Source organism: Haliotis rufescens, unplaced genomic scaffold, assembly GCF_023055435.1.
Source record: "Haliotis rufescens isolate VD_foot unplaced genomic scaffold, xgHalRufe1.0.p SCAF_9, whole genome shotgun sequence".
Lineage (NCBI taxonomy): Eukaryota > Metazoa > Mollusca > Gastropoda > Lepetellida > Haliotidae > Haliotis > Haliotis rufescens.
Window position 1 is genome coordinate 26,311,759 of NW_025964383.1, and position 23,997 is coordinate 26,335,755.

Here is a 23,997-nt window from a genome sequence, read left to right on the forward strand (position 1 = left end):
TGACTTGATTGTAATGCTGCACCAAAGAAGGTCACATTTTTTTATTTTTCATTTCATGGGCCCGCTGCCCCTACTGAAAAGCAGCTGGCTGAAGAAATAAATGAAACATAAAAATATTTACGTTTATTATGTGTGCCATGTCTACATCACTATCAGTGATTCAAGAGGACACCTGCAGTTTTACCTCTATGTCAGAATGACTTTCATATAAATAAATGAATAAATGTTTGATGTTTATTTTGATTTCGACTGACCTTGTGTGGAAAAGCGGAATAAACCTGTGAAACATGAAATTAGAAAAGTGTGGCCAAAACCTTTTTGAGTCCACTTACCGGAACATGAATGAAAGCCTTATTTTCAGTAGATTTTAGTGTTAATATATGAAGTATTAGTAGCTGACCTTACTTGACCGAACAGAATTTTACTGGGCTTTGGACTAGTGGCTAAATTTGCAGACTGTAATGGAAGATCTGTATGGATGTGTTTGGAGATCAGCCACTCAATACAACAAAGACAAGAGGATCTGTAGTGTCAGTGTTGAAACACCGTCAGTTGTTGGACTTAACAGAGGTGTGGACAGGAAATAGTCACAACGGGTCAAATAATCATTTCTTACTGACAACACATATCTCTTACTACTCTGGACCGCCTCCGTGGTCTAGAGGTAGAGCATCCGCCCGTAGAGTGGAAGGCCTTGGGTTCGATCCCCGACAGCATCATACCAAAAGACGTTAAAAGATGGTACTTGTTGTAACCTTGTCTGGTGCTCGGCATTAAGGGGCTAAAACAAGGACTGGTTCGGCTCGGAGCCAGTATACTGTGTCTGAGTGGGGTATTCATGTTAAACTGCGGCATGGTATCTCAGTGAGCTAGCACTATAAACACGCACGCACGCACGCACGCACGCACGCACGCACGCACATGTATGTCGCTATATAAGTGCAATAATCTTTGACGCGATGTTAAACCCAATTTCACCTCACCTCACCTCACCTCACCTCACCTCACCTCACCTCACCTCACCTCACCTCTTACTACTCTGTTGTTGGTAATCTGTGGCAGTTATTACCCATTGTGTTCATTGGTATTTGTGATATGGATGAGAACAATTGTGTATCATTGATTAATATGTTCAATAAAGCATTTAGCATGTTGCTTGTGAATTTTACATGTAAAAAACAACAACAAATAACCTTTCCAAATCAAAAGAAATCCCTGCTAAAAGCTGAGTCCATTGTATGATTCTGACAAAGTCATAAGCACATGTTATGAATCACAGTTAGATAGTGATGATACCAGGTGTTCACGTTAAGGTAAGCATATCCTGCCCCACAGGTGCTCCCATCACAAACACATACAAAGGCAAGTCAATTGTTCATTTGAAAAAAACACATTTGATGTTAAAATACCTCTGAATTAAGGAAATTAAGAACTGTTGGAAAAATCCCTATTTTGAATAAGATAACAATTTTCCCTTATTTGCCTGACAAGAGGACATAGTTAGGAATCTGACATAAATTCCTGTGACAATCACTTGATGACACTGCTAGATGCTGTAGAAAACAATTCCGGTACTATACCTCGGTGCCTAACGATCTGACAACCCTGCCTTAAGTCTCAGTACAAGTGAGTGAAGCATTCAGCTCAGCATGCCTTATTTCTGATTCTCAATAAAGAATATAATCGAGGAATTCTAGATACAAAAACATAAAACTGAGCTATTATTTTGGAAATATTTGATACACCCTGTCGTTTCTGAGCACCATTGAGGGGTGGTCGGGTAGCCTTGTGGTTAAAGCGTTCGCTCTACATGACGAAGATCTGGGTTCGAATCCCAACATGGGTACAATGTGTGAAGCCCATTTCTGGTGTCCCCCGCCGTGATATTGCTGGAATATTGCTCAAAGCAGCGTAAAACCAAACTCACTCACTCACTCTGAGCACCATTGTATCTGCACTCAAATGGACGTACTATGGAGGGTATGTTTGTCTTCTGCGGGGTTCTTTACCAAAGATCAAAATGTCCAAATCAAGGTGGTCAAGAAGTTTAACCGAATCATTTTAGAAAGCTGACCTCTGATTGGCTCAAGAACCCAAGCATCTCTTATTTTGATTTGGATTAGATTAGAAGAGGATTAAGTTTCACAGAGTTCAAAATTAAAAGATTTAATGACATCCTTGAGGTCTTGAGGATTGTGTTATGTCACTTTTAGCAATATTCACCCATTGTACCAATGTGGGGAATCAAACTTGGCCTTCAGAGTGGCAAGGGAATGCTTTTACCACAAGGCGACTACACTGCGCCTATTGTATTTAAATCAATGGAGGCCCTAAATCTGGAATTAAATTTTTTCTTAATAATTATGAACAGAACTCGTTGACTTTCAGGCTTGAACCATTACACATTCGCTTGAACATGAGATGGACTCTGAGTAGAAAATGTGTTTTTGTTGTTTTCAGGTTTACTTGGTTTGAACGCTATTGGTGAAGGCAGCCTGTCACAGGGTCAGATTCAGTATTCCAACTTGCCTGTGTATGGCCAAACTAGGCGTGCTAGAACCTCCGACACAGGAGTAGGGACCCATAAGTGCTTTCATTGTCACAAGACATTTTCCACCAGTGGTGCCCGGCGCCACCACATCCGGTCTGTGCACGAGAAGGTGTCCTTTGCCTGTGTTTGTGGCAAGGTGTACGTGTACCAGTCCAGTCTGGTGCATCACAAGAAGTTCTGCCCAGCGTTTCTCAGTACAGTTTCTAGATGAAGGTGACTCGTAATGTGGTCCGGCGACTATCAAAGGGTTGTCCTGGGTTGTGATTGTTGCAAGGTGTACGTCTATCAGTCCAATCCTGGTCCAAGCATGTTTGATTCGTGTCAGTCCCAGTTCTTATGTCCACTAACGCTCATTTTGTCACTGTCTCAATCTAAAAGTGGGGGCACGGGTGGCCGCGATTCGCTGTGCAGAGTTGCGTCCCTTGGACACGCCAGAAACCTATGATTGTGGGTTCGAATCCCGGTTCATCCCGATTATGTTTCTAGGTTTGTCAGCACCATACCCGTGCTCGTGGGTTTCACCGAGTGGTAAACGTCTGAGACCTGCATCGCTTGGGGCTTTCCTCCCACATTAAGCTGATATAACTGAAATACTGTTAAAAGCAGGGTTAAACTCAACTCACTCACTCAATCTAAAAGTTAACAGTTACATTAACTTCACAGGGATAATAATTAAATTTTCGTTGTGTTCACTGAAATTCCTGATTAGCTGAATTGGTCAGGTGTTATTACATTCATTTCCCAATGAATGTAAAAAATTAAGCCATGCCCACCGAGGCGCACTACCCGCTCGCCTCGGTTCAACTTTCATGTCTTTGGGTTTCATTTCTAACTAGCAATTTTCCAACTGTGTTTTGCCGTAATCAGGGAAGTAATGTTTGAATCTGGCGGTAACTGACCATGTTATTTGAAACAGCCGCCTTCCCCCGGACATATTTCTTCCGGTTCATTACAGTCTGACTGTTCTTTTCGCCTCTTGCCTTAATTGACAGATCCAATGAACATTGTTTTGATCCCACTCTCCGTTGATTGGCTACTGACTGTGTAGGTGTGTTAAGTTATGTGCATAAATTAAACGATCACCTGATTCACGTCACACCACAGAATGTATTCCTGCACCTGGAATGTTTATCAATCTCGTCATTTTTGTCTGTTTTGATATATACAACTGTTTGTGATTAAACTATTGTAGATAAAACATGTTTTACGTTGTCGAATTTAATTATAAGCATTGACTGTATTTTTTTTGGTTCATTGAGGTATGAATCAAAAAAACGATTTATAAACTTTTGCTGCGCGGGATGCTGGTTGAGACCAGGTCTGCTGGTAGGGGTAATCAGGCAGTCAGGCTATCGGGGAAGGTTCCAAACACCCCACCATGAGGGTGGTACCGCTGAGAAACCATGCCGCAGTTTTACATGGACATTCAATTCGGACACAGTATACTAATTTACCATCTTTAAACATCTTTCGGTATGACACATTTTGGATCAAACCACCAACCTTCCACTCTCCGGGCAGATGTTGTATCCACTAGACCATGGAGGCAGTTTGAAGTCCAGATTAGGATTGTTTGTGTGGCATCGATAACACTATCCATTATATGATAACACTATCCATTATATGATAACACTATCCATCATATGATAACACTAGCCATTATATGATAACACTAGCCATAATATAACAAAATCCATAAAATAACAAGTTCCATTATATAACACTAGCCATTATATGATAACACTATCCATCATATGATAAGACTGGCCATTATATGATAACACTATCCATTATATAACACTATCCATAATATAACACTATCAATAAAATAACACTTGCCATTGTATAACACTAGCCATAATATAATGACACTAGCCATAATATGATGACACTATCCTTTATATGATAACACTATCCTTTATATGATAAACTTCTTTTACTTTCATCGATCATTGCTTCAGTATTCATCAGACTTTATGACCAAAACAAGTGTTCCAAATTATGCATAAGAGTCAGGGGCCCCTTGTCAGAACTTGTGATGTTAAAGTTGAAATACTCATGGGATCTGTACATGTACAAGACTTGTGAAGATCTGGGGCAGAATAGGTCTTAAGCAACCCATGCCTGCTGTAATCAATGTTACCCTGTCTGGCGCTCGTCATTAAGGGGCTAAAACAAGGACTGGTCGGCTCGGAGTCAGTATACTGTGTCAGAGTGGGGTATTCATGTTAAACTGTGGCATGGTATCTCAGTGTGCTAGCACTATAAATCGGCATCAGTCTGGACTAGTACAAGCAGCCACACAAACACACACACGTACATGCACGTTGCTATATAAGTGCAATAATCTTGGACGCTATGTTAAACCCAATTTCACCTCACCTCACCAACTCAAGAGCCCCAACACTGAAGTACATTCAGTATAATGGCATTTAGGCCAACTCGCTGTCCTTCATCATTTTAAATGGGTGTCTTACTTATAGGTATTTCAGGCAGTTGCTATGCGGCATTAGGCAACAAACAAAAAATCACTTTTTTATGCAAATTGTGTGAGTGCTGGGTTCTGCTGGTAGAGCGGGTCATGCTCACCCTTTTCCCCAACACCTGGTGTCACTGATTTTGAGTGATCCATTCATATATTGTTCACCACTAATTTGCCTTTTGCACCCAATGGAATCTGTTTGGGCAGATAATCAATACTGGTTGTTCTCTGGCGTTGACATTTTATGTTTACATGGATTCGACAAAGGACTTTTTGTTACTTGCAGGTGTCCGTGGTTTCACCAGTTACCATGGTAACATGGGTGTTGAACTAAACAGGATGAACAAACAGCAGCATCAGTTTTCTCGCGTTTTCCCCGAATATTATCAAAGAAACAACCCCCCCAAGGCTGACCAGCATGTCTGCTCCAAGTGTAACATGACCTTCACTAGCTACGGAGTCAAATGGAATCACATGAAGTCTGTTCATGAAAAGGTTTCTTTCACGTGTTTGTGTGGCAAAGTATACGCCTATCAGTCCAGCCTAGTTTATCACAAAAAGACATGTCCGATGTGCATCACACCGTCATCGTGACCATCCACAGATTGATGAGAAATGAGTCTTTGTGCCGGTTTGGGAAAAAGTCTTGATGAATATTCTGAAGATAAGGAATGACAATTTTTGTGGATAACAACTTACCGTATTTGACGTAATAAGCGCCCCACTCTAATAAGCGCCCACGGCGAGATTTGCTGATATATTGGCTAGTGAACAATCCCAATTGGCACCCCTTCCGACCCCTATTCGCATATAATTCGCACCGCTCCCTTCCCCGATTCGCATATAATACGCACTCGTGTGTTATATGCACTCGTTTTATTGGCAATTAAATTCTGGAAAAATATATCTGTCGTACATAAACATTTCAGGCTGTCAGCATAAACCACGAAATTTATCTTTTAACTAATAAGAGCCCCCAAATAATATTCTAATAGGGGCCCCTATTTCTAATTTTGAGAGCGCCCAAGGCGCTTATATCGTCGAATATGGTATTTATTGTTTGTAACAACATTTGGGGGTTGTTTGTAACGGCATTTTGGGGTTGTTTGTAGCAACATTTCGGGGTTGTCTGTAACGGCATTTCGGGGTTGTTTATAACAACATTTCGGGGTTGTTTGTAACAACATTTCGGGGTTGTTTGTAGCAACATTTCGGGGTTGTTTGTAACAACATTTCGGGGTTGTTTGTAGCAACATTTCGGGGTTGTTTGTAGCAACATTTCGGGGTTGTTTGTAACAACATTTCGGGGTTGTTTGTAGCAACATTTCGGGGTTGTTTGTAGCAACATTTCGGGGTTGTTTGTAATGACATTTCAGGTGAGCAATGAACAATCGAGAACGATCCCTGAAAGATTGTTACAAACCGTAAAGAAGTTGTTATCCATAAAAGGTGTCAAGTGTTACAGATCTTCCAACTCTAAAGACTTGATCTGAAGTTCGGATCTAAGAGTTTCACACTGAAGTCTGTTGAGACATCTTTCTGTAAAGGTTTTCAGCTAGGATCCATACCCAGTAACCTACATTGTCGTAAAGACCACTAAAGGAACCTCATTGTCAGGACTAAGAGTGAGTGAGTGAGTTGGGTTTAACGCCGCTTTTAACAGTATTCCAGTTATATCTCGGCGTGTCAGCTTAATGTGGGAGGAAAGCCCCAAGTGATGCAGGTCTTAGATGCTTACCAGTTTGGTGAAACCCACAAGCACGGGTATGGTGCTGACAAACCTAGAAACATAATCGGGGCGAACCGGGATTCGAACCCACAATCATAGGTTTCTGGCGTGCCGAAGGGACGAAACTCTCCACAGCAAATTGCAGCGCTTTATACGACTGGGCAACCCGTGCCCCCCAGGACTAAGATGGGTCAGGTGGTCAAACTCTACCCCCTTTAAGATTTGGGGTCTCCAGGAGTCTATGCTGGTCATACTTTTCATCTCTGGCTTGTGGTTTGCCTCATCCAGGCTCGGTTCTCTATCCAGACACCATGTTGCGGGATTAAACAACTGTTGACTACATGATCCTTCTGCATAGGATGGTTATCAATATGGTGAATTAGGAATTTGGGGAACAGGTGAATTCCGAATTACGGAGACAGGCGACCCAGTTGAAGGCAACACAGTTCTCTATACAGAGTTGTGTCCCTTAGGGCTGCCAGGAACCTATCATCATGGGTTCGAATCCAGGTTTGACACGATTATGTTTCTAGGTTTGTCAGCACCATACCCATTGCTTGTGGGTTTCACCAAATTGATGAACACATAAGACATGCATCACTTTGGGCTTTCCTATCACATCAAGTGGACATGCTGTAATATGACTGAAATACTGTTCAAAGCAGCGGTAAGCCAAAATTCGGTCTGTAGTTTATGAAACGTTTTGGTTCCTTTTTCTGTCATTTAGCCATTGATGATGGCCCAATATCATTAAAATCAGATCTTAGTTCTCGCTACCGTCTAATAAAGATCTGAGGACATTCCATTACGGGTCATGTCAGACCGACCTTTCGTGAACTTTGACTGACCAATGAAATTACCAATCAGAAGGCAGCTTTCTCGTGCTTTACGGCACTAATTTCAAATTGGCGACTACGCTTCGAAACATATTTTGACAAATTCTCGATTACAGATTTGAAACCTGAACAAAAGAATATTCTGGAATGGCTAATAGATGGTTTAGATTGTATAGATCCTGTCGTTAAACCCGTAACTATCGTTTGGAGTTGAGGTTACATGATTAGAAATCACATTCCGACTTTCATTATCTGGTAAGCGACGCTCTGATTGGTCAGATGAAAGGTCGTTCTGACGTGACCCCTAATGGGATGTCCTCAGATCATTTTTTAGCGGTAGCGAGAACTAAGATCTGATTTTAATGAAATAGTTGATGGCCCAGATGGCTGAATTTAGTGGAAAACTCTTGAATATTGTCCATCTGTGTGTGTGAAGTTGTTTTAAAGAATGATGTTCATGTTGTATACAGTGAAACCTGATGAATCTGGACTGTACCGACCCAGTGAAACATGACAATCACAGATTCGGTTGGCAATTTGTCCTCATGACATATGTGACCTGGGAAATATGGCCCATGTTATGCCACGATGGAATTGTGCTGATCATGATGTAAATTCTTCAGACAGTTTGACTATTGTCTTGTGTATAGTTATGTCAGATTGTCTGATATTGCATTAAATTTACAAGAAACCAATTTTGTCTGTTGTTGTTTTGAAGCCATTGACCATCCAAAGACCTTTTTGATGGTATGTGATGTGGTAGTGTGATTCATGTCATTGAATGACCAGAAAATGTGACAATGGTAGTTGGACTTAAGACTGTTCTATAGTTTAAGAAATTGGTTGTGAAACCATCATTGATCATTGGGTCATCCCATACGAGAGATCATCCAAATTAATCGAAAGTTCAGTAAAACTTGATGCCACCGACATGCCTAACAAAAACAAACACAAATACTAACTTCAACTCTTTATTTTTTAAAAAGACTCAGTCCTCTCTGTGTCACTTTTTTCTCAAAGTACTTGGGCGGTCGGGTAGCCTAGTGGTTAAAGCGTTCGATCGTTAGCCGGAGACCCGGGTTTGATTCCCTACATGGGTACAATGTGTGAAGCCCATTTCTGGTGTCCGCCGCCGTGATATTGCTGGAATATTGCTAAAAGCGATGTAAAACCATACTTACTCTCTCCCTCGCTCACTCACTCACTCACTCACTCACGGGGGCAGTTGGGTAGCCTAGTGGTTAAAGCGTTCGCTCGTCACGCCGAAGACCCGGGTTCGATTCCCAATGTGGGTACAATGTGTGAAGCCCATTTCTGGTGTCCCCGCTGTGATATTGCTGGAATATTGCTAAAAGCGGCGTAAAGCCACACTCACTCACTCACTCACTCACTCACGGGGGCAGTTGGGTAGCCTAGTGGTTAAAGCGTTCGCTCGTCACGCCGAAGACCCGGGTTCGATTCCCAATGTGGGTACAATGTGTGAAGCCCATTTCTGGTGTCCCCGCTGTGATATTGCTGGAATATTGCTAAAAGCGGCGTAAAGCCACACTCACTCACTCACTCACACACACTCACTCACTCACTCACTCACTCACTCACTCACTCACTCACTCACTCACTCACTCACTCACTCACTCACTCACTCACTCACTCACTCAATGGCAGTCCGACCCATTCCAACAATTCAACTTTATGACTAAAAGAGTCTGTGAGCTCTTCCCCGTACACTGTGAGCTGGAAGTTCTTGTCTGGTTGGCGATAGCAACAAGTGTGAAAATTGTGGCATTCCCTCCTCAATGCTTGGACTAGAATCCTTCTTTTTGTTGTTTTCAGATAATCATGGTCACACTGGTGTGACTAGGAGTCTGCCAAACAATCAGATCTGGGATTATGGACACAATCAGTTTTCTGTCATGGACCCGGTTAGGTTCTGTCAGGTTCCCAGACTTCAGGCCAGCACTGAGTCTAGTTTAGGAGGCTTCCCTTGTGCTCAGTGTAACAAAGTGTTTGCAAGTCATGGCTCAAGGCGAAATCACATCCGATCTTTTCATGAACGAATGTCTTACACCTGCGTCTGTGGTAAAGTGTACTCCTATGAATCGAGTTTGATACATCACAAGAAAGTCTGTCCTGTCTGTGTTGAAGCGTCCAGCTAGAAAAGAGGTGATCGATGTTATTGTTTTTAACACTTTGATACATATTTGACAATTAAATTCATGAAGGTGGGCTTGTATGAAACAGATGACAGCTACACGACTGATTACATGTCGTGGCACAAGGACATCACTGTATTCGACGTAATAAGCGCCCCGCTCTAATAAGCTCCCACGGCGATATTTGCTAATATAATGGCTAGGGAACAATCCCAATTGGCACCCCTTCCGATTGATCAATGTACACAAGTCTTATTTTTTTGCGTATGATACGCACTCGTGTGTTATATGCACCCTTAATCATGGGCAATTTAATTCTGGAAAAATATATCTGTCGTAGATAAACATTTCAGGCTGTCAGCATAAACCACGAAATTTATCTTTCAACTTAGTTTTTTTTCCACCAAAATAATATTCTCATAAGAGCCACCTATTTCTAATTTTGAGAGCGCCCTGTGCGCTTATTACGTCGAATACGGTAATCATTTTTTCAGTCACTGGATTGTTTGATCCAGAATCGATTATTTGTAGGCGGTAGGGTAGCCTCGTGGTTAAAGCATTCGCTCGTCAGGCCAAGGGCTAGATTTGATTCCCCACCTGGGTACAATGTGGGAAGCCCATTTCTGGTGTCCCCCATGATATTGCTTGAATATTGCTAAAAGCGGGGTAAAACCATGCTCGCTTGCTCGCTCGCTTGTAGGCAGTGTGACATTCACTCCCTCATTTACATAACGATAAATATCAGGACATCAGGCGTTACTTTTGACTAATATCCTGGAAATATGGTTGTCACTTGTAGGATGTTGGGAAACAGTGTAACAATATTTTTATCCCCCGCCCAACTTTTTTATATAGAAACGGACTCTGTCCGTCCGTACGTCCGTCATGTTTCGTTTCTGGAGCATAACTCATAAATCATTCAATATTTATTCATGAAACTTTGCAGGTCTGTCAGGTACATGCTAAACTGGTGCCTTTTGCTATTTATAAATTTTTAGAAATTTGTATTTTTTACCTTTCCATGGCAACAAGATGGACTAAGGTTCTGTGAGGGTAGGGTTCGTTTCCGGAGCATAACTCATAAACCATTCAATATTTATTCATGAAACTTTGCAGGTCTGTCAGGTACATGCTGAACTGGTGCCTTTTGTTATTTAGAAATTTTAGAAATTTTATTTTTTACGTTTCCATGGCAACAAGATGGACTTAGGTTCCAAAGTCTTTTTTTTTTTACAATTTCCATGACAAGTTCCACCTCGGTTAAAAAAGATTAGAGTTTGTTTAGATTTTATTATGTCATAAATTCTGCAACAGGGGCGGGGGATATAGCCACGTTAGTGGCAAACTCTTGTTGTTGTTGTAATTGCTGTGTATTAAATTTGTGTTTTCTTCTGCAAATATTCTGTTCTCTGAAGCCATGATGTACAGGCGACCTTAATCAAACAAGATCCAAGTGCAAAATAGTTAGAGATACATCATCACCCAACCAAGAGATTTATCCAGATTGTACATTACTATTGCCCCAATTTTTGTCTGAGAGCAACAATTTGTATGAGACAACTCCTTGTTCAGTTTCTGTATAATATTTATGTGTTGTTATTGGTGGCAGTGGAATGAATATACCCCAGTTTCCCACAATTAACCAACGAATAGACTCTTATTAAATTCAGATCTAATTTCTCCCTATTGCTAAACAAGGATCTGAGGATGGGTCACGTCAGAACGACCTTTCATCTGACCAATCAAAGCGATGCTTACCAGATCGTGAAAGTGACAGTCGGAATGTGTTTTCTAATCATGCAACCTCGAAAAGGTTAAAACGGGGTATTCTGAATGACAGTTACGGCCGGCACGAGTGATTCTGTCCAAAATATTGTCTGTCGCTCGATTCCTTGGGATAAACATTTGAACAGAGGAGGCGTTGCACAGTATGTGTGAAGCACTGCCATACAATCACAACCATATATAAGACATTCCGGAATGTTCGTTTGTTCAGTTTTTAAAATGTTAATCGAGAACTGTGTCTGAAATGGAAGTCGCCAGGTTGAAACGAGTGTTGTAAAGCTCGAGAAAGCTGATTTCTCATTGGCTGATATCGACTTCTTGTTATTTGTTTCAGTGGTCGGTCAATGTTCGCAAAAGGTCGCTCTGACATGACCCGTAGTGGGATGTCCTCAGATCTCTGTTTAGCGGCAGCGAGAACCTAGATAAGATTTTAATGAGATTGCCAACAAATACATCGTGTGACTGCATGATAGATTAACAGCTTATTGATAATGCTGGTAAGATCATACTCCCATCGATGTCCGTCTTTCTGTAGTGTAACTTGGTGAAATCAAGGACTCAAAAATATTTTTATTGCTTTCAGGTTGTCATGGTTACGATAACAGATTTACTGGGCCCATTTCATCATACGCTTTTGTCCAAGTAGATGAACAATTTGGACAAGAGTTATTCCCCCTGAATCGCAAAGGTCATGGTCGACCATACCCTGAACCTATCGAAGGGAACTACCCTTGTTCTCAGTGTGACAAGGTGTTTTCTAACTCAGGAACAAGATGGCATCATGTATCTGCAGTGCATGATAAAGTAGTGTTCACGTGTGACTGCGGAAAACAGTTCAACTACAGACACAACCTTGTGAGGCACAAAAAGACTCAGCATTGTGGTTGAAAGACCCCTGGGGAGCTGAAATATATTTTGAAAAAAAATTGGGTAATTGGTGCCAAACAATTTGAGTATGGCTATCTGTGGTGTGCAGTTGTTGTTATACACATGTTTACAAATCATTAAAATCAGATCTTTTAATCCGATACAATTCCTCTCAGCATCAAGATCTGAGGTTATATCCATAGGGGGAAGACAAAAGCCTGTAAAAGCTCCACAGGTCAAAAGCCCACCCGGACAAAATCCCCACTAGGATAAAAACGTCACTAAGATAAAAACGCCACTGGGATAAAAGCCCAGTATTAAGGAAAACATAAGATATGTTGAAATCAGACGTATTATTCTATTCTTCAACATTCAATCATGGGGCAAGGGTGGCCCAGTCGTCTAAGGCGCCGCAATTCGCTGTGCAGAGTTGCGTCCCTTTGGCACGCCCGAAACCAACGATTGTGGGTTCGAATCACGGTTCGCCCCGATTATGTTTCTAGGTTTGTCAGCACCATACCCGTGCTCGTGGGTTTCACCGAAGTGGTAAACGTCTGAGACCTGCATCACTTCGGGCTTTCCTCCCACATTAAGCTGACACGCCGTGATATAACTGGAATACTGTTAAAAGCGGCGTAAAACCAGACTCACTCACTCACTCAACATTCAATCATGGGCTTTTGACCTTGGGGGCTTTTATCCGCAGGAACCTTTATCCTATTCACCCTATACTCTAAAGGTTGCAACAGGTCAACTTTATATCAGCCAATCAGCATTGAGGGACAAGCATGTCTGAACAAGGAACAAGGAACAAGTATGATCATAAAGTCTCACTATGATATCGTTGTTTTTACTTTATTCATCCTGTTGTCATGGATCTTCATGGCATGTGTGTCATGAAACAACAAATAAATAAAATAAAATAAATTCATGGCATTACATCCAAGTGGTTGTGGTAAACATTTCGCTCTGCGTTATTTCGTACTTCGGGATGAATCCTATGTTCAACACAAACTATTTTTAGTCATGTTTCATGTTAACTTATTTTTTAATTTCTTTCATATACCATTAGAGACGGCAGATTAAAAAAAATGTCAGAAAAGTGATCCGTATACCAACAAACAAAATATTAATGGCCTTACATGACTAGACTATGGGGGAAACCAAGTGCATTTTCATCAGGGTCTGAATTGATTTTCTGCCAAGTATTATGATCAATCAATATGTTACGACTAAAAGGGTGGCCAATGCGACCTAAATTTCAATTTTTTACTGTCTGAAATTCAGAGGTAATCAAATGACAACCTTAAAAAATATCTAGTGGAGACTAAATTCTATTGCTACACATATGTAGACACAAAAATAAACATGTCTGCTACTGATAGTACTTGCAAATAATTCCTCCTAATGTCAACAATGAACCGAAATATGAAGCAGTTTAATTTTTTCAATAAAATCCCAGGCGCCCCAAGAATATCCAATGGTCAGTCGTTAAGCAGCCATGCCCACTCATTGTTCATAAATGATATTTTTTTCTCTGCATTTGTTGAAAGTCATGGCCATTGTCGTGTTGTATATAAAATTAGGAATATTTCTTTTCAGGAAAATTTCATGATGATTTATGCTCGGAATAAAAATTAATGTTTTTAAGTCATGTTTTTTTACTCAAATGTTGAAGTGCAGAAAGATTAACTGTATTACAGTCAGGTAGGTCAGTGTGATGACGTGTAGAAAATGTGAACAATGTCAGTCAACTGTCTTGCAGTTACTTAATGGGAATGTGTGTCGACACGTATACATGCTTTTTTGAACAGGAAGTCTCCTTGAGAGCACTGAATTTATTTCACAGTTGTGACTGATTTGCTTGAACAGAATCAGTGAGCCTTTCTACAAATGTAGATCTTTAGCAATGTCAGCGATCTTAAAAAAAATCGGGCTTGTATAAATTGGTGTGAAAGTTTGAAGCAGATTTGGGATGCTGTCATACCTGTGCTCTAAAACCTGCATCACTTTCGGGCTTCCCTCCTACAGTAGGCTGACACTCCTTCATGTAACTGAAGTACTGTTTATGTCGGCATCACTCGCTCACTCACTCACTTACTCACTTACTCACCCACACACTCACTCGCTCGCTCACTCACTCACCGACCCACCCACTCACTCACTCACATAATCACCCACCCACCCACCCACATACTCACTCACCCACATACTCACTCACCCACATACTCACTGACTCACCCTCACCCTCACCCTCACACTCACTCATTCACTCAATCACTCACTTACTCTTCCCACCCATCCACCCATTTCTCAATGACATTAATGCTCAAACACTAAGGGCGAGAAGACAGTATTGACAGCCAAGTGGTGAAAGCCTTCACCCATGCTGAGGGCTGGGTTTGAGTACCCAGGAGACTCAATAGTCCAATCAAAATAGGGTAACAAACTAGACATCGGGTTTGTGAACAACATGGATTTCAACATGCAGTTTTCGGTCGACTGCAGGATTTGCAAAGCATGTGCACTGCCAACTGGGCGTCGACAGATATTTTGCAAATTCTTTCATGCTTTTAATCAAGGTGCTAACGTGATTTGATGCACTTCACGGAGTATAACCTGTTTTATTACAATATAGACATTGATTATCGATCAAATCGTCTTGACCGTTATTTTGTTTGAAGCAAATGCAAAGTGATATGAGAGGTGGAATCTGATTGGTCAATAGGAGGGGCATAGAAGGGACATAACTCGTAATAGCCACTGGTGGTGCAACGATTGTGCCTAGTAATTCCAGCCTAGTTCGGCAAGGGCGGAAACTGGACATTTATGGTCAGTTAACTCCCTTGACTCAGGAAGATGAGCACAACCAAAGTAATCTCTTTTGATCATCCAGTTGAAACAGTCTAACAATCAAAAATGAACATGAAATTATTTTAGCTTAAATGTCCTGTTATTATTTATAATGAAATCGGTAGAATAATAAATTTAGATCAGATTTTTGTTTAATTTCAGGTCATCAAGTTTGGGATGGTATTAGGTCAAGCATGGTTGGGCAGTCTATTGACTTTGATCCCAGCCTTGGCGCCTCCAGTAGAAACATTCGGGGTCGTGTATACCCCAACCAAGTTCAAGGAAAATATCCATGCCCAGATTGTGACAAAACTTTTGCCAGCTCCGGAGCCCGATGGAACCATGTGGGAGCTGTGCATGATAAAGTTGTGTATAGTTGTGTGTGTGGAAAACAGTACAACTACAGTCATGCATTGAAACGCCATGAAAAGTCATGTGTGGTATATTTTAACAGGGGAAAGCAATTGATATAGACTGATGGAATTATTGATCTCTTGGGACAGTGTTTCGTAAACATTTGTGCAGTACATTGCACACAATGAAGACTTCAGAACTTTCACTGTTGTAACTTTCTCTTTGTGATGGTGTGGCGGCCATTGATTTACAACATAGTTTTACCAACATCAGTGCATCAGTCACACATCTGTGTACAAGCATAACCCAAACTTAAAAACATAACGGGGCACGGGTGGCCCAGTCGTCTAAGGCGCCGTGATTTGCTGTGCAGAGTTGAGTCCCTTGGGCACCCCAGAAACCTATGATTGTGGGTTCGAATCCCGGTTCGCCCCAATTATGTTTCTAGGTTTGTCAGCACCATACCCGTGCTCGTGTGTTTCACCGAAGTGGTAAACGTCTGAGACCTGCATCACTTCGGGCTTTCCTCCCACATTAAGCTGACACGCCGCGATATAACTGGAATAATGTTAAAAGCAGCGTTAAACCCAACTCACTCACTCACTCAGTTGTGTATCTGGAAAGCTATGTATTATGACATGTATATATGTATATGTATTATCAGTAATCAAGCGTACAATATTGTCTCAAGTTGTCTTAGCCCATGACAAATAGAATATTGAAATGTCACCCTTCCCGCCTCACTACCAAACACGCCAACATTTTATTGTACCCCTGGATAGAGTGAGTGAGTGAGTGAGTGAGTATGGTTTTACGCTGCTTTTTAGCAATATTCCAGCAATATCACCGCGGGGGACACCAGAAATGGGCTTCACACATTGTACTCATGTCGGGAATGGAACCTGGGTCTTCGGCGTGACGAGGGAACGCTTTAACCACTAGGCTACCCGACCGCCCCCTCCACAACATGTAATCAGTCCTGTAGCTGTTAGGCTACCCGACCGCCCAACCCTGGACAGAGAAAATGGCTGTCTTCCCATCTCTCTCTCTCTCTCTCTCTCTCTCTCTCTCTCTCTCTCATTTTCTAACGTAAACATGGATGGATACTCTTGTGGTCTCACCTTGTGTATTTGTTCGATGAAAGGTCACAATAAAAAATTTGTATCTTGACCTTTATCTCTTTACTTAGTTAACACATTCAGTGTTGACTTGTTTCTCAGTGAGAGCATTGATGTTGAGCTCAGATGTGAGTGAGTAAGTGATTCGTGCAGTCGACTACCACATTACAGCACACTGTAACTAATCAAGCCTGAAGCAAACTTTCTTGTTGAGCAGCTATCCATGCCATTTGGATATTTTAGACACGGTCAACAAGGCCACCATTTTGACCATCTGATGCTCATATTAGTCAGCATGGATTAGTGCAGAGATGCTTTCCATTACAGTTTAATACACAGTCAACCAGGCCACCATTTTGACCACCTGATGCTCATATTAGTCAGCATGGATTAGTGCAGAGATGCTTTCCATTACAATTTAATACACAGTCAATCAGGCCACCATTTTGACCACCCGGTGCTCATATTAGTCAGCATGGATTAATGCAGAGATGCTTTCCATTACAATTTAATACACAGTCAACCAGGCCACCATTTTGACCACCCGATGCTCATATTAGTCAGCATGGATTAATGCAGAGATGCATTCCATTACAATTTAATACACAGTCAACCAGGCCACCATTTTGACCACCCGATGATTATTACTGGTTGGATGTAGATTTAAAACCCATCCAAATCACAATATCATCCATTCATACCTGCTAGCGTCTTCACTGCACGCTCCACCTCCAAAAGCTGATGGCTAGACGACTGGTTCTGAGTGATATTGTGAAGTAAACCAAAAGTGGCTGTAGCATCATAAATCTCAAGATGTCATGAGTGACCGAGACCCACATGTTTTTTGTTTCCAGATACTCCCGATACCTGGGACAGCTATGGTATCTTCCGAGAATCTTCTTTTTCTGAATCAAACCAGAACATATATCAACATGGAACTCTGTCCCATGGCTTGCAGCGCTGTAGGAGGGAGCGAGTTTACCCTAAACCTATTGGTGGAAAATACCCATGCCCAGAATGTGACAAGCTCTTCTCTAGTTCCGGTTCTCGATCCAACCATGTGGGAGCCATTCATGATAAGCTGATTTTCGCATGTGACTGTGGAAAACAGTACAACTATAGACAAGCATTGATTTTACACAAAAAGACTTGCCAAGTTTGGAAACAGAAATGAAATCCTTGTTTTGGATGTCTAGGTCAGGAACTTTTTATTGTCACATCATTTAGAGTTCCTGTCGTAATGCATTTTCTCCTTGCAAACCATGTTTTTTTTTAGCTGAAGGTAAACTTGTCAGTGTTTTTCTCACAAGGCAGCACAGAGAATGGTCTTCAGAGTTTAAGGACTTTGGGCAGGGATAATTTGCAGACTTGTCAGTTTTATTGCGCCTGGTTGTTTCGTACAGATTCGGGGCGGTCGGGTAGCCTAGTGGTTAAAGCGTTTGCTTGTCACGCTGAAGACCCGGGTTCGATTCCCGACATGGGTACAATGTATGAAGCCCATTTCTGGTGTCCCCCGCTGTGATATTGCTGGAATATTGCTAAAAGCGGCGTAAAACCATACTCACTCACTCACTCGTCGATTAATTTTAAGTCTGTAGTTGGTGATCATCTTGTGTAATACTAACAACAGATACTCAATCTCATTAAAATCAGATCTTAGTTCTCGCTACCGCTAAACAAAGAGCTGAAGATATCACCATCCTTTCATCCGACCAATCAGTGCGTCGCTTACCAGATTATGAAAGTGACCGTCGGAATGGGATTTCTAATCATACAATCTCGAAAACTTTAACATGGGGTATTCCGAACGATAGTTAAGGGTTTAAAGACTGAATCCTTACAATCTAGACCATCTATAAGCCATTCCAGAATGTTTTTTGTTCAGGTTTCAAATTTGTAATCGAGAATTTGTCAAAATATGTTTCGAAGCGTAGTCGCCAATTTGAAATTTGTGCCGTAAAGCATGAGAAAGCTGCCTTCTGATTGGTCATTCCATTGGTCGGTCAAAGTTCGCGCAAGGTCGGTCTGACATGACCCGTAATGGGATGTCCTCAGATCTTTGTTTTAGCGGTAGCCACAACTAAGATCTGATTTTAATGAGATTGAACAGATACTAGATATTTAGTGAATAACCAACAAGAAATGAATTCAGGATCATCTGTCCTGAGTGTAGGGTGGTAGGCCCGAGCCTTTGGCGAGCTTTCATTCACGAGGTACACCTAATCCGCAATTCTGCATTTCAAGTAGTTTTTTTTACATTCCACTCATTGACATTTTAAAAGAAAAAAATGAAGAAAAAACATAAGAAATGTCGACCAACCGAGAAACTTTAATGAAGGCTGCCTACTGTTCAGATAAATTTATGACTCATGCACAATGGGTGATGTCATATATTTTTCTCAACAATGGAGTACTGTGACAGCTTCAAGTGACCAATCAGCATTGAGAATCACTAAAATGCACATGTGTAAATATCGGAAAGTTATTACTCCCGATCATTCTACCCTTTTTATCCCCCGCCGGGCCAGAATGGCCGAAGGGGGATTATGTCGTGGCGCAGCCCGTCCGTCCGTCCATCCGTCTGTCCATCCCACAGAGGGTACTAAGCTTGTGAAATCAACTCCTCCTACAGTTTCCAGAGAATATCCCTGAAACTCTACACTCAAGATGTCATGTTGATGATACGCATATCACAGACCCGTTTCATTTCGACAAATTTTGATAGAGTTACTGCCCCTGTTTTACGGAATTTCATGAAAAATACAAAGAAAATATAAACTCGTTAAAAAAATTCATGCGGGGGATGTTGTGCTCTCAGAGCACTCTTGTTAGGTAATATTGTCCTATCCTCGTTGGTTACGCATTGTTGCCCATGCTGCCACATTTTCAGAATAATATTAAGCTCTGCCTGTTTATACAGACGTAGTCAGCGAGTTTCCAGAACTTCTTCATTGGTTACGCATTGTTGCCCATGCTGCCACATTTTCACAATAATATTAAGCTCTGCCTGTTTATACAGACGTAGTTAGCGAGTTTCCTGAACTTCTTCATTGGTTACGCATTGTTGCCCATGCTGCCACATTTTCACAATAATATTAAGCTCTGCCTGTTTATACAGACGTAGTTAGCGAGTTTCCAGAACTTCTTCATTGGTTACGCATTGTTGCCCATGCTGCCACATTTTCACAATAATATTAAGCTCTGCCTGTTTATACAGACGTAGTTAGCGAGTTTCCAGAACTTCTTCATTGGTTACGCATTGTTGCCCATGCTGCCACATTTTCACAATAATATTAAGCTCTGCCTGTTTATACAGACGTAGTCAGCGAGTTTCCTGAACTTCTTCATTGGTTTGGTTTATCTTGTTGGTGTTTGCAGATCCCTGTGGATAATTGTGACCTTATTTTCAAGGTCATGAGAAGCATTTGACCAATTTGTTTGTTGGGAAGATGTCTCAAGCAAGATATATGTACAAGTCCGCTTAGTTTGTTGTTTAACGCCTCACGCAGCAATATTGCCGATATATGACGTCGATCTGTAATAATTGAGTGAATGAAGCCATGAGCATCATTCAAAGCAATTCGGGTACGATGCAATCTCATTAAAATCAGATCTTAGTTCTCGCTATCGCTAAACAAAGATCTGAGGACATCCCATTAAGGGTCACGTCAGAGCGACCTTTCATCCAACCAATCAGAGCGTCGCTTACCAGATCATGAAAATGACTCTCGGAATGTGTTTTCTAATCATGCAACCACGAAATATTTAACACGGGGTATTCCGAACGACAGTTACGGGTTTTATGATTATATCCATACAATCTAGGCCATATATAAGCCATTCCAGAATGTTCTTATCAGTTTTAATATTTTTTCAATGAGAATACGTCAAAATATGTTTCGAAGCGTAGTCGCCAGTTTGAAACTAGTGTCGTAAAGCCCGAGAGAGAGCTGCCTTCTGATTGGCTAATGTCGATTTCTTGTCAGTCATTTCATTGGTCGGTCAAAATTCGCGAAAGGTCGTTCTGACTTGACCCGTAATGGGTTGTCCTCAGATCTTTGTTTAGCGGTAGTGAAAACTAAGATCTGATTTTAATGAGATTGGGTACGATGACATGAATCAACCAAGTCAGAAGCCTCAACTGATCCTGTTGGTCTCTTCTTATGACAAGCTTGGGTTGAAGACCAATAAGTCTAACCTGAATCTTCAGCACGGTGGTTGTGTTTCTGTGGTGCCTAAACCTAGCTAAGGGGGAGACGTGACGTCACTTCTTTCTCATCTCTGGACCAAGGCTTGTATTGCCAAAGTCACATGGCCTTAGGAATTCCCTTTTTCTACGACTAGCCCAGAGGACTAGGGTGAACCTCATTTCACAGCATTTGTACTTAGTCCGGCTTGAACACATCTTCTGTCAGTTTTGTTCAGTTTCAGCAAAAGTGAAGCATTGTGAACTCCTTCAGAGTTATGGCCCTCATATGCTACTTGTCAGACTACCATCATTGCATGTTTGCTTTCCTCTCAATTTATTTGTCTTGGCTTGCGGACTGGTGGGAATTTCGAGGGATATATATTTATATATACCAATAATGAAGAATGACAAAGCTGTTTGGATTGTTTTGGATGGCTGATGAATGGATTAATGCATCTGACAGTAGTAAATGGCAATTACATGGATGAAATTTACACTGATTCTAGACGTATACATTGCATGGCAACAACACTATAGTGAGTGAGTGAGTGAGTGAGTGAGTTGGGTTTAACGCTGCTTTTAACAGTATTCCAGTTATATTGCGGCGTGTCACAAGCACAAACCTAGAATTAGAAACTTAATCGGGATACAATAAGAGATTGTTCTCCACACAGACACACACCCCTAAAGAAAAAAACATAATAAAACAAACCCTGCACAAACAGAAAGCCCCCTTCAAAACCAAACAAAAAACAACGTCAAATGGATGCTCTCTAAGGGATGGTATGAACAACATCAAACATTGTCCACCAAGTCACTGACACTGACCACCTGATCCATGTCGTCCACCCTCACAACCAGCATAGGTTGCTGGGCACCTCTTCTAACCTGAAATCCCGAGGGGGGTGACATTAAGGAAGACCACACCTTGGTGGTTGCAGAAATGCTCATGTCCACATTTCAGACAGGATGGTGTATATGTGTGTTACACAGACAAGCATTGCTTTAATGTTAGAGACAACAATAACAGCTGTCAACCGATCTCGAGGGCTATGTGGTGTGATGTACCCTGTGCGTGAGCCTATGTACCCCCAGCTGTCAGGCAAGGGGCTCATAGGCTCACACGCAGTTTACATCACACCACATACCATGCTGACAACTAATTTTTCTCACCGACATTCATATCTACAGGCCCAGAATATATGTCCGCAGTTTCACCTAGTAAAAACCTTTGATTCAGCCATTTTGTCAGCTAGAAGATGATGAAAACAAACCCGAGTTACTTTCCTTTACCAAATGCATATGGATAAACATTGGTTCATTTCAGCTCAACGATACTTATTCGAGATAAGCAAGTTACCTGAGTCGTGGTTTGATTGATTTCTTAGCAGGGTTCATGAAAAATAATCGCCCGCTCCTTCACCAATAAGAGGCAGTATTTTAAACATTCTCATTAAAATCAGATCTTAGTTCTGGCTACCGCTAAACAAAGATCTGAGGACATCCCATTACGGTTCACGACAGACCGACCTTGCGCGAACTTTGACCGACCAATGGAATGACCAATCAGAAGGCAGCTTTCTCATGCTTTACGGCACTAATTTCACATTGGCGACTACGCCTCGAAACATATTTTGACAAATTCTCGATTACAAATTTGAAACCTGAACAAAAGAACATTCTGGAATGGCTAATAGATGGTCTAGTTTTTTATGGATGCAGTCGTTAAACCCGTAACTATCGTTTGGAGTAAAAGCTTTCGAGGCTGCATGATCAGAAATCACATTCCGACTGTCACTTTCATAATCTGGTAAGTGATGCTCTGATTGGTCGGATGAAAGGTTGTTCTGACCTGACCCGTAATGGGATGTCCTCAGATCTTTGTTTAGCGGTAGCGAGAACTGAGGTCTGATTTTAACGAGATTGTATTTTAAATTAAGGTCAGATAACGGCACTTTTTTGTTGCTTCCAGATATTCAGCCCTGGGTCAGCAATGGTGTAGACAGTGGAGCTGAATACACTGAACCCAGCCAGAGCATGTATCAGAAAACAGGCCAGGCACATGGGATGCCGCGCAATAGACGGGCCAGAAACCTCCCTAAACCTATAGGAGGGAAGTTCCCATGCCCAGAGTGTGACAAAATGTTCTCCAGTGCTGGGTCCCGCCACAATCACGTGGGAGCCATTCACGATAGGCTCATCTATGCATGTATCTGTGGAAAACAGTACAACTATAGACAAACGCTGATCCAGCACAAGAAGACTTGCCCCCTGTGGAATTTATCCAAGTGATAATTATTCAAGCATTGAGTTATGTTTGTGTGGAATAGAAATTGGTGTGGAATCAGGGTTCTTGATGTCACCAAAGAAAATCTTTTTTGATGACTGGCATGCTATTGTACATGATTTGCTGGTAGATTTGATCCCTGGATGCCGAGTTATTTTTCGGATGCACATTTTCACAAGATCTCAAAAGTGAACGTTGTTCGGGAAGAGTGTCTGTCACATGATGGTAGGCTCATGACATACACTTAGAACAGCAGAAAACTTTGCGGCCATCTTTGTGTCTTTGTTGCTGCCATGTCTTTTGCTTTCCGAGGATGGAGTATTCCAGAATTTCCGTTCACTGATTTCGATTTCGGTGAAATGTAACTTGGATAGAGACCATCAGATGCTGTGGATTCTTGGAACCAGCATAAATATTATTTTCATAACATTAAAATATGAATATATCAGCAAGAGTTTCATAATGTGTTATCATACCTCCACGTCAGAATGATGAAATCTGATTGGTCTGCTTGATCTTGATAAAACACTGTGTAAACCCGCCTTGGAGGGTAATAAATTTCTCATCGGGGGAATAAATCTCTTATACCCCGCCACGAGCATTTCCGAGAGACAGAATAAATCCTTAATACCTGCTTCAAAGCAAAAATGGATGTCACATGACATAGCGCAAGCTATAACCTCAACTCAGTCAAACAGCTGTTTCTATCAATTTTGAATTTATTTGAACTATTTTACAATGTCATATTAATACATATCGGTATTATAAATTTGTTGTAGTAGGATCACTAGGG

At 41.4% G+C, this 23,997-nt stretch overlaps 1 protein-coding gene across 11 annotated transcripts in view; it reads left to right on the forward strand.

Annotated features, from left to right (window-relative positions):
• Positions 1 to 23,997, forward strand: part of LOC124129513 (hydrogen peroxide stress regulator 1-like) — a 68,732-nt gene that overhangs the window by 34,059 nt on the left and 10,676 nt on the right. Inside the window, exons 2-4 of one of the 11 annotated variants that reach the window (XR_006860405.2) lie at positions 9,432 to 9,761; positions 12,120 to 12,466; positions 15,419 to 16,053. The exons of 2 other annotated variants lie outside the window; for them this stretch is intronic. Coding sequence is in view for 8 of the 9 variants with exons in the window: in XM_046493004.2 (XP_046348960.2) it covers positions 9,432 to 9,754 (323 nt within the window). In the remaining variant the exon portion in view is untranslated. Of the gene's footprint in view, positions 1 to 2,460; positions 2,952 to 5,319; positions 6,759 to 9,431; positions 9,762 to 12,119; positions 12,844 to 15,418; positions 16,054 to 17,582; positions 17,925 to 22,889; positions 23,631 to 23,997 lie in introns of those variants that run through there. 8 more of the 11 variants (XM_048391355.1, XM_046493085.2, XM_046493004.2 and 5 more) reach the window with 8 other exon arrangements.